General features: G+C 46.0%; 1 protein-coding gene across 1 annotated transcript; it reads right to left on the bottom strand.

Annotated features, from left to right (window-relative positions):
- Window positions 1-8,417: 8,417 nt before the first annotated feature.
- On the bottom strand, window positions 8,418-13,577 carry LOC101290667 (uncharacterized). The gene is made up of 14 exons (XM_044551418.1): window positions 13,260-13,577; window positions 11,715-12,402; window positions 11,526-11,640; window positions 11,212-11,329; window positions 10,934-11,032; window positions 10,553-10,846; window positions 10,369-10,476; window positions 9,978-10,049; window positions 9,823-9,909; window positions 9,522-9,593; window positions 9,314-9,403; window positions 9,128-9,235; window positions 8,969-9,037; window positions 8,418-8,868 (listed from the first exon to the last, which is right to left on the bottom strand). The coding sequence occupies exons 1-14, from the start codon at window positions 13,527-13,529 to the stop codon at window positions 8,794-8,796; spliced, it is 2,265 nt and encodes a 754-aa protein (XP_044407353.1). The 5' UTR covers window positions 13,530-13,577; the 3' UTR covers window positions 8,418-8,793.
- Window positions 13,578-18,861: the final 5,284 nt, after the last annotated feature.

Genomic DNA, 18,861 nt, shown 5'->3' with positions numbered 1-18,861 from the left:
GTAGTGACCCTTCTGTTGGCACTTGTTGCATGTGACCTCTGAGAGCGGACGGTGGTACAGAGCACTTGATCTTGGAGCTTGAGATGAAGTCTTGTTCTGAAAGCCTGGGTTGGGTGGGTGGGATGAACCACTGCCACCTTTGCTCTTCTGCTGATACGGCTGACGGAACGGAGGAGGAGGAAGCCAATACTTCTGCTGCTTGGACACTTGAGTAGAGGAAGAAGGCGTAGTGTCTCTGACTCGCTTCCTGGAAGCATCACACCTTAACTGAGCAGCCTCTTGCTTCAGTGCCATGTTGTAGAACTCATCGTATCTCAGCGGCTCAAAGAGGACAAGAGCGAGCTGAATTTCTTCACGAAGGCCACCTCTGAACTGATAGATCATGCTCTTCTCATCAGGAACATCCTGCTTAGCAAAACGGGCGAGCTTCTGGAACAACTTGTTGTAGTCATAGACAGACAAAGAGCCTTGCTTCAGATTGCGGAATTCTTCACGTTTGCTTTCAGTCACACTTTGAGGGATGTGATGAGCTCGGAAATCACGACGGAAATCATCCCAAGTGATCAAACGTCCACCTCTGGAATCCCGGTACTGCTGGAACCACTCTGCGGCCTGATCCTTGAGCTGGAAAGAAGCGAACTTGACGAAATCTTCAGGTCTGACGTTGCTGCATTCAAAATGCTTGCCCAGATCGACTAACCAATCATCAGCATCGGTAGCATCAACGCAGTTGCTGAACGTCTTTGGACCATTTGCGAGGAACTGGTTCAGAGTTGCAAAATGGTTCTGGTTGTTGCCTTGATTCCCTTGACTGCTTTGATTCCGCTCTTGGATGATTTGCATGATCAACTGTGTATTAGCATTAGTAGCGGCCATCACAGCTTGCCATGCTTCCGGAGGAGGCGGAGGTGGTGGCGGATCTTGATTCTGGTTCTGACTGGTGCTCTTAGTGGGAGCCATCCTGAAGAGGTTGACCACCGTTAGCACATAGACAGATAAATGAAGCTGAAACCAACGGAATGAAAATTGCAACATAAAGTCTTCACATCCGAACAAAATGAACGAATGCACTTCTCTTGAAGTGGTCACATATTCCTAAATTGTGAAGCCACGAAGAATCAGGTAGAAGAGGTACATCAACGAGGGATGGAATCAACATATGACGTCGAAGCAGAACGAATACCACAACTCGAAATAAAACCAAGGGTTGGCTTGCGGAATAAGCCGGAACAAATATATGATAGAAATTTCGTCCGAAGTTTTCGTGGTGGGACCTACACGGGCTCGACCGTACAGCACCATCATGTACAAGGCAGTGCACATGACATACGAAGCGTCCCCGAGTTAGCATAGCCAAGGACTCTTTAAGACACAACGAGGCCACTGTAAAATCGACCGTGAATAGGCGAACCACTAGACGTCGAACCCCAATTTCATATCACACATCTGTCGGAAAGATATCCTAACAGCTACTTGAATTCCCACCTATGAAACTCCCGAAACTTTCTGGTTATGCAATCAGGTGTTGGGGATACAGGGGAAGCATAATATCTCACCCAAGCTAGCAAATCCTACATCCAGCTGCATCCATCCTTCAACACATAACCAAGAAACCTTCGGAAACCATCTATCTCAACCTTCGAAAAGCATCCGTTATACAAGTTATGGCGATACTCCCGAACTCCCGCCCTAGTACTGGGTGGCGTCGAGGTTATCTCACCAACGAACTGCATAAAGGAGATTTTCGATGTCGCGCACATATCTCAAGTATACCAGAATTGCAACGATAGAATTATGATGACAACACCTCAGAGCTCAACTCCCCGGGACACTTCCACTAAACCCCTGACAGGAGGCACCAAGACAGTATTCTCATCATAAGCCATCGGAACAAAACCAAGATACTCGCGTGATCCTAAAAAAACTTTTTAGTGAAATTTGAGAAGAGAAGAGTCAAAACTCTACGTCAGGATGCCTTACCAGAGCGATGAGGAGACTAGGAAGTAAAAAAACAATTCCTAAGCTCTCTGATATATAATTCCTAAGGACTCAAAACATTTTTCTAGACACAACTCGGCTGCTAAAAACGATCAAGCAATGGGGGCTCCTAAGGTCGGGGAAGGCTCTGATTACCAACTTGTAACGCCCTCGATGCGGCTATATCTCCCACGTGTCGAGGCACGACTTAGAGGCATAGCCGCATTGAAAGCAATGTCGCAAGTCGGGAAATCATCACACATCCCATGTACATAAATAATATAAAGGGGAATAACATAGTTGGCTTACACTCGCCACGTCACATCAAAGTACATAAATAACATCCATCATACAATCACTCATGGCCCAACTACGGCGCCAAAATAGAAAAGACCCCCAACATGTGACAAGGCCCTGAATCTAACCCCGAATAGGCATCCCTACCGATCATCCGGAAAAGACACATAGTAACGCTGAGAGTCCTCGTCGTACTCCCACTTCAGCTCGAGCGCGCCATCTGGAGCGGTATCATCTGTCCCTGCATCTGGTGTAATAGTAATCTGTGAGCCACAGGGACTCAGCAATCTCGCACCCTCGCGATCAAGACTATTTAAGCTTAATAGGTAGGAAAGGGGTCATGTATAAGTGGAGCTGCAGCAAGCGACTAGCATGTATGGTGGCTAACTTATTCGCAAAAGAGAGCGAGAAGAGGAGGCAAAGCGCGAGCGAGGAACTAGGGAGCAACCTACGCAAACATAACTCCAACGCCGTGTCCACTTCCCGGACTCCGCCGAGAAGAGGCCATCACGGCAACACACTCAGTTGATTCATTTTAATTAATTAAGGTTCAAGTTATCTACAACCGTACATTAACAAATTCCTATCTGCCCATAACCGCGGGCACGGCTTTCGAAAGATCAATCCCTGCAGGGGGGGTCCCAACTTAGCCCATAACAAGCTCTCACGATCAACGAAGGAATAGACCTCCACCCAAGACACACCGATCAGACTCGGTATCCCGGTACAACAAGATGATTCGACAGGTTAAAACAAGTCCAGCAACACCGCCCGAATGTGCCGACAAATCCCGATAGGAGCTGCACATATCTCTTTCTCAGGGCACGCTCGGATAGGTCAAGCTACGAGTAAAACCAACCCTCGAGTTTCTCCGAGGTGGCCCCGCAGGCTGCCTGGTTCGGACCAACACTCAGAGGAGCACTGGCCCATGGGGGGCTAAAATAAAGATGACCCTCGGGCTCCGGAAACCCAAGGGAAAAAGAGGTTAGGTGGAAAATGGTAAAACCAATGTTGGGCATTGCTGGAAAAGCTTTAATCAAGGCGAACTATCAAGGGGTTCCCATTATAGCCCAACCGCGTAAGGGACGCAACAATCCGGGAACATAACACCGATATGACGGAAACTAGGGCGGCAAGAGTGGAACAAAACACTAGGCGAGAGGCCGAGCCTTCCACCCTTTACCAAGTATATAGATGAATAAAGATAACATAGCAATATAATGATATCCCAATAAGTAAATAAATGTTCCAACAAGGAACGGCTCCAATCTTCACCTGCAACTAACAACGCTATAAGAAGGGGCTGAGCAAAGCGGTAACATAGCCAATCAACGGTTTGCTAGGACAAAGGTGTGTTAGAGGCTCAATCATGGCAATTGGGAGGCTGACAAGCAAGTGGTAGGCATCGTAGCAATGGCAAAGCAAAAGAGCGAGCAAACTAGCATAGCAAAGATAGTAGTGATTTCGAGGGTATGATCATCTTGCCTGCACAGTTGTCAGAGTTGACTGGATACTCAAAAGCAAACTCAACGGGCTCCTCGTTAGCGAACTCGTCTCCCGGCTCTACCCAACAGCACAAACAAGCAACAAGGATACAATCAACCACGTGCAAGGGCAACCAATAATATGCAAAGATGGTATGCTATGCGGGATGCGATGCGGGATGCAAAATGCAAGACGTGACAGGAAATGCATGAACCTGGCCTCAACTTGGAAAACCAAGTGTGCCACTGGATAGAGGGGAAGAAATCCCCTGAAAACGATATAAAGATCATGGAAATCGGAGCTACGGTTTGGAAATGGCAAGCGTTTTACGAAACGAACCGATCTGCGATTTACAGCAAGTAGGCTCCTAAATGCAACGAAATGAACATGCTACAGCCACCAAACATGAAAACAAATTGCATGGCAGGGATGTACTCAAGAAGCTTAACAAATCACTAGGACTGAGGCATAGGCAAATTCATCCATTAAGGGGTTCAAACAAGCATGGCAAAACTGAATAAGCAAAACAGATTTCAGACTTAGCGAAATTAACGCTAGTCTGGAATTTCAGACCACGATGCTCTCTTCGGAGCAGCAAAACAACATGAAGCATAACCTGAAAATGGCAAGTAAGAGCATGGCATGGAGCTACTCAACAAGCTTAACAAAACACCCAAAATGACCTGGGGCCAAAAGGGTTCACAAAATACTCTAACAAGCACACGAACATCGATGAAACACAATCGGTTTTCAGACTTAGTGAAAACTGGGACATGCTGAAATTATAACTCACGGGGGCATGTAAACGAGCTCGATGCTCTCACTACGGTGCAAGTCATGGCAAGGCAAGCATATATCCATTAAGAAGGCACAAAATTCTAGCTAGATATGGCAATAACAATGGCATAGCATGCATGGATCACTAGCAACAACACCCGCAAAATCGCAAAAGAGTTCACGATCTGCCCAAATTAAGAACTATGCAAAAGTTGAGCTCGATTGAGTCAACCTAGGGTGCTCCAACATAACAAGTAAAGATATGGATGGATTAAGCACAACAAGGATAACAAATCACTCTTACTGATCATCCTCAAAAGAGGCACGGATCACTAGGAAACAAGCTGGACATATAGCATCATGAACTAAAACATCCCAGACTTAGTGAAATTACTAAGTCCCTGAAATCAGCAAACTCAGGTACCCCTCTTTGCAAGCTTGCACAAGACAACACACACATCCGAAAAATGCATGGGAGGCACCTCTGGAAATAAGACAACATGCTTAACAATTCATCCCAAAGGGGCACGGGCATATCATGCACACAATAATCGTGGCAAAAATGACAAAAGTCAATGTAGAGCTAACGGATCTGCAATTTAACTCATGATGTCTCCTTCTAACAGCATTTTGGGCACCAAGATGACCTCAAATGCAAATGATGCAATGGAATGAAATGATGTACTCGTCGAGACGAAGATTTTGATATATCATATGTCCAAAACGAAGCCACGGGTGCAAAGTTATGATGCGTCAAAGAATGCATAAAAACTGAGAGGGGAAGGACAAAGTCAACCGGGTGGATTAGGGTTTCACTGTAGCACCGGATCTGGATCGGGGCGCGGTACTGTAGCTCGCCGGAACGCGAACGACGACGGCCGGCCGGAGAGGAAGGAGGGAGCTCGCCGGCGACGATGGGCGGAGGAGGCCGGAGCCGGTGGGGCGACGGCGCCGGCGTGGAGCCGCGGGCGAGGCCGGGCGACGAGGGCGGCGAGGGGCGGCGAGAGGTGGCCGGCGGGCGACGTGCCGCGGCGGCGTGGCGGCCTCGGCGAGGAGGACGGCGGCCGCCGATGGCGGCTGCGTTGGCGCGGGTCGCCGGCCTCGGGGAAGGAGGCGGCGGGAGGCGAGGAGGAAGGACGCGGGCGGCGGCGCGCCCCGATGGGCCGGGCGGGCCGGCTGCGGGCTCGCCGGGCCGCGGCGGCGGGTGGCGGCGGAGGTGCCACGTGGCGGCACCGGAGTGGGCGCGGGCGGACCGGACAATGTCCGTCGGCGGGGAAATTTGTCCGGCGCGCGCGAGGGGGTGGATCTAGGGTTTGGACGAGGGGGGTCCGGATTTGGAATGGGGGGTCTATTTATAGGCATAAGTGGAGCTAGGAGAGTCCAAATGAGGTGCGGTTTTTGCCCACACGATCGTGATCGAACGACCGAGATGATGGAGCAGAGTTTGGTGGGTTTTTGGGCCAAATTGGAGGGGTGTTGGGCTGCAACACACACGAGGCCTTTTCGGTCCCTCGGTTAACCGTTGGAGTATCAAACGAAGTCCAAATGACCCGAAACTTGACAGGCGGTCTACCGGTAGTAAACCAAGGCCGCATGGCAAGTCTCGGTCCAATCCGGAAATGTTTAATCCCCACACACGAAAGAAAGCTAGAAATGGTCACCAGAGGAGAACGAAGCGCCGGAATGCAAAACGGACAACGGAGAAAATGCTCGAATGCATGAGATGAACATGTATGCAAATGCAATGCACGTGATGACATGATATGAGATGCACGAAAACAAAAACAACACACGGAGACAAAGACCCGAACCCGAGGAATAAATATAACTTAATGCCGGAAACGGCAAGAGTTGGAGTATAAATTGAGAAAGTTACATATGGGGCGTTACACGTATGTCATTAGAAGTAGCTCCCTGTACTTCATCCTCCTTCGATCCTATTAATGAAATGATACGTATCAGGCGTATTCCCCCCCTCCCCCCCAAAAAAAAATCTTATACAATATTAATGCAATGCCAACTATACATATTGATGAGCTAGCATCTGTACTCCTAATTAAAAGGGGAGTTTGTGCGTCGTTTCATTGGTACCCAGGGTCCACCATCGATCGAAGGACTTCCCGTCACGCCCCCACCGATTTTCCTATCCCGCTCTGGTTTTCTCCCCTATCTAAAATCAGGCCCAACCCACCCATGCAACAAAAAAGAACCAGAAAACCAGGCTACCCCTCCTCCCCTCGTGCGATCCTAGGCACGCATGATGTGCTAGGGCCTAGGGCACAAAAGCACATGCAAAATCGCTGTGCAAGCCCATTACAGGCATATCGAGATCTTCGAAATGCCCTGGGGCTGCCACCAGTTCAGGTCACCCAGAGGACGAGGCAGAAAGGTGACCACTACAACCCCTTCATGCTGGATGGTGGGGGCTGTATTGGATACCACCGCTGCAGGAGTGAGACTGAGAGTGACCTTGTGCAGCACGGACATAACGTCCCTCAGAACTTGCACAGGCTGGATTGCCCAGTGAGGGACGTTGGTTTATTTCGGGTTTCTGGAATGTTTTCGACAATTTCCAAGGACGACTCCAAGCTCGCCTTGTTGACAATGAGTTCAAGGCCATGTATGTATACGAGGAAAGGGGCCAAAACTGCGTCTTCTCACCCGTGTGGAACCAGAACCTCGAGAAGGACATCCTCTATAAACCAACTTGAGGATGGATTGGCACCACACAAGAACCTATACATAATGTTGCACAATGATAACGAGCAATTCGGGAAACATTCTAATAAGAGACACAGAGATAATGAGGAATTTGAGGAACCTTGGCACTCTAGAAGATATGAAAAACAAAAATTTACACTGAAGTTAGTACAAAGTTGAGACACTTATTTTGGGATGGAGGGAGTAGTAAGCAAGCCTCTTCTCATATATGGGCAAAGTCTTCAAGATGATACTTAATTTGATTAATTTTTTTTGCAAACATGTTGTTTCACATAGAAATAATTGTACATTGAAAAAGCATGTCTCACGATAAACTAAAACCACGACACTTATTTTGGATCAGAGGGAGTATCATTTTTATGTTTTGGGTGCTACAGTTGTTCCTTCCCTATGGATAACCAAACATAAATGTTTGGCTGGTGTAAAATTCTGCAGGGATTTTCATTTTGGATGGCAAAATTGGTTTGATATATGATGTTGCATAGAGTTATGACGGCCAGGGTCAGTGGGGCTCGTGTGGGGGAAGAGCAATGTCTTCGTAACACGGAGCGCACGCGCTGTAAGTGCCACGCGTCATATGTCTGTTGTGCCGTGGATACATTTTGGTACTTTTTATTATTACGGAGGGGCTAATTCTTGCCCTCCCAAAACTACCAAAAAAAAAGAACTCTAAGTTCAGGTTGCAGGACGTATATATTGTTCTGCATCATTATCCATTTTCCCCTTCTGTTTTCCTACCAAATTGTCATATACTCCCTCTGTCCCAAAATAAACTTTGTACTAACATTATTACAAAGTTAGCGTAAAATTGAGTCACTTACTTTGGGAGGGGGTATTCAGGAACGGAGGGAGCAGTGACTAGTCACAGAAATGTGCTTGATTAGATTCAGATGCCTAGAACTCACCGCTAAATAGATATATCATGATCACCTAGAAATCCACTCAGGCCTCGATTGGAATGTCGTTTCCAGCGCTTTTACACCTGTAAAATATACAGACCACGACCCGTCGTTTTGATTCTCAGCTGGAATTAGTTCACGGCTGGTAAAATACACTTGTAAAACAAATACAGGTGTATAAAAATACACCGATTCCAAACAGGGCCTCAATCTGTGTGTCCATGCCGTGCAAAAATCAGCACACTTGCACACGTGCAAAACTCACCGCTAAATGTGTTTGACTTTTTAGCACAAAAAAGCAGCACACAGTTTTCCAGATTGAAGGGCTGATGCACCAAACTGCACAATTCAAACCCAACTCGACATTAAACTACATCTCTGCACATCAGTTCTCCCAACCACAGCTTCTGTCTCCAGATTCATGATTCACTCACGCAAGGCTCGGAACATACGAACTTGGTAAGGGAAAACATTAGAGATTTACAAAGTGGTCAAAAACGACATAATCTTGTTCTACTGGCGAGCTCTTCGTCCCAGGAGCCTCTCTTCCTCTCCGGTGAGATCAAGTTTAGTACAGGTCATAAAATGGTCTCGTGAAAATTGGCCGCATGCGGTTCCCGCGTGGAAACCCTGATGATCAGCTCACCCTGTTTGTGCACATCAAAATTGCCTCTTTCAACCCTTCTTTGTCTAGTGACGTCTCCACCATCACCTGCACAGGAGTAGGCCAACACTACGTACGTGAGCAGCTGGAATTTTTAGTATACTTGCACATTCAAATAAGCATGACGTCGGAACTTGGAAGTCAGTACCTCTTGCACATTGTTTCCATATCGTGCAAGGACCTTATATTTCTGACCAACCAGAGATGCCATATATACCTGATGAGTAATACGGAGTAGACGGCTTTAGTTCCATGAACCAGGCTGCATAATTGTGTGACCACTAAACATTTCAATATTTCATCGTACCTGAAACGTTGGAGCTAATCCCGGGCTCCGAAAGAACCTTCCTTTGTAAACATCTTTAACTTGCTCTATGTTTTTCAGCTCCTCGATAAGGGAATCCACCTCAGGCCACTACAATAGCATATATTTCAATTTCCAGTACTCTCGGATCATGCTCAATGAAACATTCAAACATAAGCTCGTGCATACCTCAAAATCTGCTTGTGCGGGTTCGAGAGATCCATCAATTGATGCTTCATCGCCAATGACTGCTTCCAATGCCCCTACTGGCGGACTTGGCTGCATAGCAGGGGAAAAGACAAGAGCAACAACTGAGAAAAAAAAAACTATCTGAAACTAGTGACTAAACACTGAGAAAACACGAGGACAAGGGAGGAACCGCCGAACATCCCAGTACCTTTACATCTTTAAGTGACAAAAAGATACGGCTATTGTTGAAATCCAGTTGAATAACTTTAGCATCAACAACCTGCGAACAAAATAACGTTAGTAGCCAATATTAAATATAACTATGAGCATTTTAGCGCCACTGAACTGCGTTGTTAAGTATAGAGTGACCCATGTAAGAAATGAGGAAAATACATGGTTATTTCCAAGGAAAACATAACGTCATTATCCAGAGATTAGAAGCTTCAATAGAAAACTTAGAAGAGCAAAAGGCTAAATAACAGAACTAATCACAATTGCTAAAGGATTACCTGACCAATTCTGTAAGAAACTGATGGATCTAAGGTCTCATCCCAGGACACTTCCCACTGTTGAATCAGTGCAGGAACTCCTTCAACCTTTGAAAGAAATAGTTAGCTGCTGAACTTGAAGGAAAAAGACAAACAACAAAAGGCATGAGACCTACCTCAACAAATATCCCAAAGTAAACAAATCGCTTGATAGTGCATGTGACTATATCTCCAACATTAAGCTTAGCCTGCATAATAAGAAAATTATATTTATGGCTGTGTGCCAACAGGATCAGATACACAGGCAATGCCTTCACTCTAATAGGATACTAATGCTGGCAAGGATCTTTCAGCTCAAGGAATGACAGTGTCACCAAGACTAAATTTTTCTGATTATATTAATGCAAAGGGTGCAGCTAGTAAGAACTACGATGCACGTACAGGAAGCTCAATAAATGTTCTTCTGCAAAACTTGGCTAAATCAATGAGACAATTCGACTTGAAATATTTAATAGGTTTCTGTGATTTCATCATAAAAATCGAGAATTTCAAAGAGTCCAGAAGTACCATCAGGCTTTTCCTTTTCTGAATCAACTCGTCACTTTCTTTTGGCCTCATGGAGAAAAATAGTCGCTTGGAATTTCTATCAGCCAGGACAACAGACACTCGGAGCCTCTGCAAAACGATGGAAATGTTACAAAAGAATGCAAATGAGTAGTTGAATATTGGGACACGAGGACCAGAGTCATACTTGACCGATAAATGATGATAAGAACTTGGATTTCTCTTCGTCATATGTTCGGAGAAGTTCTTCAAACTTCAGCCTAGACTGCAGAGTTCCTTGGTCCTGATGAGCTACTTCTGAAACTGATTCTGGTTCTATGCTCCTATCATTAACCTCGGAACCTTCCTCCATGCTCATACTCTGCTTGTACAAGGAAGGATCACCACCCTTCCTTCTTAACCAAGTCTCAAAAGCTAAGAATTTCCATTTTGTAGCAAGATTACGATATGGTAAGAAACCTATCATTGAGTCGAGTGACACCTGGTGAGGATTTCAAGACAAAGCTCAGACAAAAACAGGGATATAATTTGATAAGAATAAGCGATTTCAGAAGGACCAAGTACATACCACAAAACCCTTCGCACTGCAGTTAATAAGTTCCACCTCAACCCTTTCTCCAGTACTTGCATAATGCTCTAGCCTTGTCCAGTCACTCTCAGTAATATCCTGTATTAGTGATTCGGTAGCTCAGTATTCATATTAGCAAGAACCAAAAAGGCTAGTAGGGGGGGGGGGGGGGGGGACTATCTCCTCCCACAAAAGTTGCATTCGCTCCAGTAAGTTCCGTTGTTATTTGTGCACAACAATCAGATGATGAAGCTCAAATATCTGGAGATTTATATTACCTCTAATGTTGATGATAAGACATTGCCCCCATCGTCAACGTAACTTTTTTTATAATCACTATCACTTTTCTTCTCAGCATCCACTTGAGATGGTGAAGTTTCAACAGGCAGGTCTTTCCTACAATGTAATAATTGCCACATTAGCTCGGCAGGTGAATCAACATGGAGGAAACCACAAAGACAATATTACTTCGCAAACACAAGAGCAGAGACAAAGGGGATAAATAGTGCAACTCGAGCTTCACCGAACCATTGGATACCAAGTGATGAAAATGTTCATAAAAATATAACTGTAGTGTTCCATCAGAATGTACCTCGGTCTTCCTTGCAAGAAAGCTTGCATAGAAAAATTATTGTCGGCCACTGATGGTTTATCCAGAGCAGGAGAGTCTATTTGTTGAGTTAAACTTTCCTCAGATGGTTGCAGTCCTTGAGAATACTAACATAACATTAGCGCCATGGATGATAGAAAACTAATTACAGGTCTCTTATGCCTTCCTTACCTTCCTCGCGTTCATCGGTATCCTCTCCAGCAGCAACTAAGGTTGACCCAAGTGCATTAGCAGTCTCTTTTGCGGCCTCTGGCTTTTGAAGAAGAGAAATGTTTGATAAATCCTCATCCATATCCTTCCTCATTTTCAAGTCAAGATTTGGTTTCATCTTCAGCTCCGGCTCCTGTTCATCATCTTCACTCTGATGCACAACGGGTTTACGCAAGGTGACGTCCACAAGATCCTCTGTTGCGGTATTTCCAACCTCACTTGTCTCTGTTCCTGCAGCTAAACTCTCCTTGCTAGGCCAACTATCTTGCACCAGCTTAGCTTGAACTTTTGGTTTGCTCCCCATTGGCCGCATCAAGGTCAAAGAAGGCTTATTTACCTTTGGTTTGATCGCTGCTGGTCTCACAAAAGTCAAAGGAGGTTCTACTTGCTTCGGTTTGCTTCCCGCTGGCCGTATCATAGCCAAAGAAGCCTCATCCAGCTTTGGTTTGCTCACTGCAGGCCTTGAAACACCCAAAGGTTGTTTTTCTTTCATTGGTGCGCTTATTGCCTCTCCTGTGGTGGCAGTCTTGTCCGTCTTATTAGCCTCCATGAACTCCTTCAAAATAACATCCAGCGTGTCCTTTTTGCTGGCAACTAGTTTCTCTACATCGAGGGATGAAGCATCGGGGTCTGACTTCTTGAGCAGTATCTGAAGGAGTAATTCCAGAACATGTAAGGGGTCACAATTGCTGAGGATAATCAAGCGACATAAACCAAACGTTTCAGAAGTTCAGAACACAACACCAATGTGTACTGCCAACTTGTCATATTGTGTGACAGACGGGTTCATGGTTGACAGATCGTGCTTTAAATCTCTCTACTTCCGTACTTGCAAATAAAAGTAATACAGCTAGCATACTTGCATTCTTGTAAAATGACAGTAATTAATACACCTACTCGTATAAGGAACTGCTTATGAGTCTCTGACGAATAACAACAGGGAACAGTCTGTGTCGCCAGAAACTTCCCAACAAATATAAAACTATAATTGTCTATTAGAAACAAAATATTTTAGAAAACTAGTTTGGCATGATTGATATAAACTACTCCCTCCGTCCCATAATATAAGAGCGTTTTTGACACTACACTAGTATAAAAAATGCTCTTACACTATGGGACAGAGGGGGTAGTAAACTGTGAGTCCCAACTTAAACTGAAGCTAATACACAGGAGGGCCATCCAAAATCAAACACAGATAACAGCACATGGGGCAGTATATTTTACTGAAAGTTGCAGTGGTTTGTCACCATGAAGACACAAACTAAAGTAATGGCAAATGCAGCTAAATTTGAACACTAAACTACGCGCAAACATTTCTACTGAAGTGCTCACCAGCGATCATACCGCTATAAAATATCTGACCATCTCATCAAGTACTGTAGTATATATGGATTTGCATTCTTGATTTCCAGTGTTCAGGTGAGACAGTATTTCAAAACCTTATCCAGAGCCTAGGGACGAGACAATTCGCGGCAATACTACTAATTAAGGAAGCAGAGCAGCTACCTTGGCGAGGGTGAGCTTGGGGTCCTCCCCGAGGAACCGCCCGAACTCGAGCTCCATCATGTCCCACTTGTCCAGAGCCGGCAGGTCCCCTCCGTCCCCGCCCCCGCCAGCGCGCGGCGGCGGCAGCGGGCGGACGAGGCGCACCCGTCCGGCGCTGGCGCGCGAGGAGGAGGAGGAGGAGGCCCCTCTGCCGCCGCGGCGCCGGAGCGCGACGGAGGGCCGCGCGGCCGCGAAGACGCCGGCCGCGGGGGCGGCGGCGAAGGCTTCCATGGCTGGCCGGAGAGGTTTATTGGCGGAATGGAGAGGCGCGGTGGTGGTAACGGATAAACCTGCGGCCTTGGCCCCCCCTTCTCTCCTTGCGGGGAGGCCGTGAATGGCCGGATTTCCGCCGCGTGGTGCCCCCTGCACCGTCCGGTCGGAAATCGGGGCTAGTTTCCGGTTTTGCTTGCAGAACATAAAGCTTTTTTATATATTTATTTTCATTTATGCTCTCTTCTTTTTATCTGCAAATCATTCCATTTGTATTCTTTTGTTGTTGTCTAGATTGAAGTTATTCTCTTTGTTTCGAGAAACTAACTGGCCTCAGACCGTCAGTAATATGCACCAAGAAGTAATCATCTGGAATGACTAAGCACCAGAACTAGATCAGTACTGCAAGTCCATTTTTAATAGATGATCTTGGCCTTGACTGCTTCCATTCAGTGGCGGAGATAGGGGGACCAGCAGGGGCCCTGCCCCCCCCCCCCCCCCCCTAACAATATGGATGTAGTGCTAATTTGCTGATGATCAGTGCAAAAATCAGTGATTATCTACTGTTAAAAGCTTATTTTTCATTGTCTTGGCCCATCCCAGCCTGTTTTAGCGGCCTACGGCCCAGTGATATAAATTTCCTGGCTCCGCCACTGCTTCCATTGCGCACATATGTGGCTAGGGTGTAGGAATACTCATGGTCAGACGCACAACAGAGAAAATATATACATATCATGGGCAAATATACAACGGCAGGATAATTTCTACAAACATCAAAATCACACCTAGCCCGACTTCCGAACACCGAGGACATATCTGGTGCACCTAGGGAACTGGCCCAATCTGGGTACACGAACAGAATATATATCTATCTTGTTATTAAATTAGATCTGCTGCAGCAACAGGGTTTCTCAGCCAAGTTCAGAAATTGGGTTGCCGTCCTTTGGGCTTCGTCCTCTTCGCGAGCCCTAATGAATGGTATTCCGAGTGTGCCCATCAAACTTGGAAAGGGGCTAAGGAAGGGAGATCCCCTCTCACCCCTGCTTTTCGTCATCACTATTGACCCCTTGCAGTAGTTGCTAGACAAGCTACAGATCAAGGCCTTCTGCATTGGCTCCGTAGACGGGCCATATCTGTGCGAACTTCTCTCTACATGGACGACACGGCCATCTTCGTCACTCCTATCAAAGAGGACATCGACAATCTTACTGTGATCTTGACCAACTTCGAAGATGTCACGGGTCTCATGGCTAATCCTCTAAAGAGTATCGTGGATCCAATTCGATGCATGAACATTGACCTTGATGACATTCTGCAAAGTTTCCCAGCCACCCCTGCGGGCTTACCTTCAATGATATGTACCAAAAAATAATCATCTGAAATGACTAAGCAGTAGAACTAAATCAGTACTGCAAATCCATTTTTAATACATGATCTTGGCCTTGACCGCTTCCATTTCACACATCTGTGGTTAGGGTGTAGAAATACCCATGGACAGACACACAATAGAGAATATATATACATACCATGGGCAAATATACAACAGCAGGATAATTTCTACAAACAGCAAAATCACACCTAGTTCGACTTCCAAACACCGAGGATGTGTCTAGTGCACCTGGGGTACCGGCCCAATATGGGCACACAAACATAATATATATCTATCTTGTTATTAAATTAGATCTGATGCAGCTACGGGGTTTCTCGGCCAACTTTAGAAATTGGGTTGCCCTCCTTTGGGCTTCGTCCTCTTCGCGAGTCCTAATGAATGGTATTCCGAGTGTGCCAACAGAACTTGGGAAGGGGCTAAGGCAGGGAGATCCTCTCTCACCCGTTCTTTTCGTCATCACTATTGACCCCTTGCAGTAGTTGCTAGACAAAGCTACATATCAGGGCCTTCGGCATTGCCTCCGTGGACGGGCCACCTCTATGCAAACCTCTCTCTACGCGGACGACGCGACCATCTTCGTCGCTCCTATCAAAGAGGACATCGACAATCTTGCTGCGATCTTGACCAACTTCGGAGATGTCACGGGTCTCATGGCTAGTCCTCTAAAGAGTATCGTGGCTCCAATTCGATTGACGAATATTGACCTTGATGACATTCTACAAAGTTTCTCGGCCACCTCTGCGTTATTTGGGTTTACCTCTATCCATGCACAAATTAAAGAAGTCAGATTCCTGGTGGACAAAGTGGCTGGGAAGCTTCCACCCTGGCAAGGTAGAAATATCAACATAGCTGGTCGTTCCGCTCTGGTCAAGTTGGTGTTATCCTCTCAAGCCATTTACTATCTAACCGCTCTGGACATTCCAACCGAACCAAAGAAGATGTCACTAAGATACAGAGAGCTTTCTTGTCGGCGAGCATGGATAAGGTAACAGGAGGTCAATGCAAGGTCAACTGGAAATTGGTTTGCAGAGCTACCAATCTGGGTGGTTTGGGTATCCTCGATCTAGACAAATTTGTCAGGGCTCTCAAGCTGCGTTGCCTGTGGTTTCAGTGGACCGATCCACAGAGAGCGTGGGTGGGTTTCGACATCCCTTGCGATGACCAAGAACAAGGATCTTTTCTATGCGGCGACGACAATCACTATGGGTGACGGAGGTTTGACAAGTTTCTTGGTTACAAGGGTAAAAGTTGAAAGACAACGCACTAGGCATCTTCGCCGTCTCCAAACAAACTAAAACAAGTGTCTCCAGTGCCTTAGTGGACAATAATTGGGTACGTCATATAGACAGTGGCGGATATAGGACCCTGGCCGCGGGGGGGGGGGGGGGGGGGGGGGCCTGGGCCTGGGGCGTGAGATTGAATTACTTCATTGACTCTAGCCCATTATGCACTGTAGCAGCACTGTAGCAACCTGGGGCCCTGGGCTTGGCCCAATCCTGGGTCCGCCCCTGCATATAGATATGCATGAGGGTCTCACCGTTGACCTCATTCAACAATTTTTCAACTTATGGGTCAAGGTTCAGGAGGTGTCGTTAGTGGTCGGAACTAAGGATATCATTCGATGGAAATTCACTACAGATGGATGCTACTCTGCCTCCACGGCTTACAGAATGCAGTTCGCAGGATTAATAAAGTCTGATATGCCAAGGATGGTCTGGAAAATATGGGCCCCACCGAAAATTAGATTGTTCTCATGGCTCATTTTGCAGGATCGAGTGTGGACGGCGAATAGATTATCTCGGAGAGGTAGGCCAAATTGTGGTCTTTGTCAGCTGTGCAGAAGAGAACCGGAAAATGGCGGCACATCTTATTTTCAAATGCCGCTACTCTGTCAGGATTTGGGAGGCAATATTTGCATGGCTAGGGATACAATCACAAGTTAGCGGTTGGATCACACTTACATCGGTGGCAACGTGGTGGAACGAAAGGGGCGGCCTTTTCGGCGTCAACAGGAAGGCCTACAATTCTTTGAAAATGGTAGTATGTTGGGCACTTTGGAATGAGAGAAATGGGAGGGTGTTTCGCAACAAGGCCTCCTTCCCCACAATTGTTGTTGAGTCGATTAAGATAGAGGCGAGATTATGGGTACTTGCAGGGGCAAGGTTACTGGGTAACATTTTACCGGGAGAGTGATCCCTTGTTCTTTATTTGACCTTTGTGGTCATGTAACATGTAGACTTTGTTCTTCTCTTCTTATTAAATGAGATGAGGCAAATCTTTTGCCTCCGTTTCAGAAACAGAAATTAAATTTAGCTAAAAATTGAAAGCACACCTCAAGAAACCAAAAAGATAAATCATGACATAATAGTAGTTATTTTAAACTGGGCTGTGGATTGGGCCAGTCACTATTACAGCTGAATTTGTTGTTTTTGTTTCTCTTGATGTAGGTTGAATTTACCATTGCAATTTTGTGGCATATTAGATCTGTGCTATTTCTATGTACTCAATTATTTTCATAATACGCGAGTTTTTTGAGACACAAAGCTTTGTTAAAGTGTTGTGCTATTTCCCGCACCAAGATTTTTTGAGGCACCAAGATTTGTTGTGTCTAAAAGACCAAAGCCCAAGATCGGCAGTAGCAGAACGTACAGCATGGCTGATCGCTGGCCTATTCCCGCGGAAAACGACGCCATGGCGATGATTACAAATGGTCCACAGAAGCAGCAGGTGCACTGTGTCCCAGTGCAAGCAGAACCTGTGATTTCCAACTGTGCCGGTTTTTTGAGGGATCTCACATAGTCCTAACAGAATAAAGCATAGATAATGCTCTCCGCCACATATCCAACAAACAGCTGCAGCAACTCCGGGCTCTATTCTACCCTTCTGGATGAGTGACCATACTACAGACCAAAAGCACCATATGGAAAATGGAACCAATACACGGCTCATTTGTCACAAGTACCACAAATAGTTGGGAAAAGAATCATTTATAAGATCTTTTGGCTCATGGTTCTGATGGTTAGATCTTTTGGCTCATGGCTCTGATGGTCATGTATATATCATCATCCGTTTTCTTTTCAGAAACGAACTGACTTCAGCGATATAGCCCCCCCACCCCCCAAAAAAAAATAATCTGAACTGAATGTAAGCACTAGAGTAGATGAGTAGTGCAAGTCAACTTGTAACAGAGGCTCTTGGCCTTTCGCCTTGCTACTTCCCTTCCACACACTTGCAGTTCCATAGGGTGTACCAATAGCAGGTTCAGCCATGGCCATGGGCAGACATACGACAGGGTAGAAAATATGTTGACAACAACGGTAGGATAATTTCCACATACAACAAAATCACACCAAGTCCGACTTCTTGCAGTCTTATAGTTAACCATATAATTCAGCAGGTACTATGTGACAAACTGACACAACAATCATTGTCGGATCAAGGCCAAAGATTGCAGACAAAACGGAGCCAAAAATGGACCAACTTAGTGGTCAATTGTCGAGTTCGCGTCCGAACATCAGCACCATCTTGAATCATCAACGCATCAGCCTGACCTCCAGCATTCGCTTCAACCGCTTTTCTGACCCAGCTCTATGCGCTTGAACTTGCAGCGCCGCCTTGTTCCAGCATCTCCTCAGCCACATTCTCAACACCTGTTCAGTATCTCAAGGTTATGATGCATGTTCAAACTGCATACATTCATGAGCTTGTGAGCAAAGAGGAACAACAGGATTGGCCCTATCATTGGGCAGTACTTGGTACACTGCTTACGTAAAAAGCATGTGATAAAGGAGAATAGATGAGATGGGATATTAGGACCTAAAACAAACGACACAAAATAAATGGGAAATCCACCTTCGAGCCAATTGATTTATCGACCACAAAGACTCGCTTGCTTTTACCTCTTGATATAAATGTAAATGGCAGCACAAATTTGAATACATGGATAGACAAAGGCTATGCATG

The sequence above is a fragment of the Triticum aestivum genome, chromosome 6A (assembly GCF_018294505.1).
Source record: "Triticum aestivum cultivar Chinese Spring chromosome 6A, IWGSC CS RefSeq v2.1, whole genome shotgun sequence".
NCBI lineage: Eukaryota > Viridiplantae > Streptophyta > Magnoliopsida > Poales > Poaceae > Triticum > Triticum aestivum.
The sequence above is the reverse complement of the archived record's forward strand: the minus strand, read 5'-3'. Positions and strand labels throughout refer to the sequence as shown.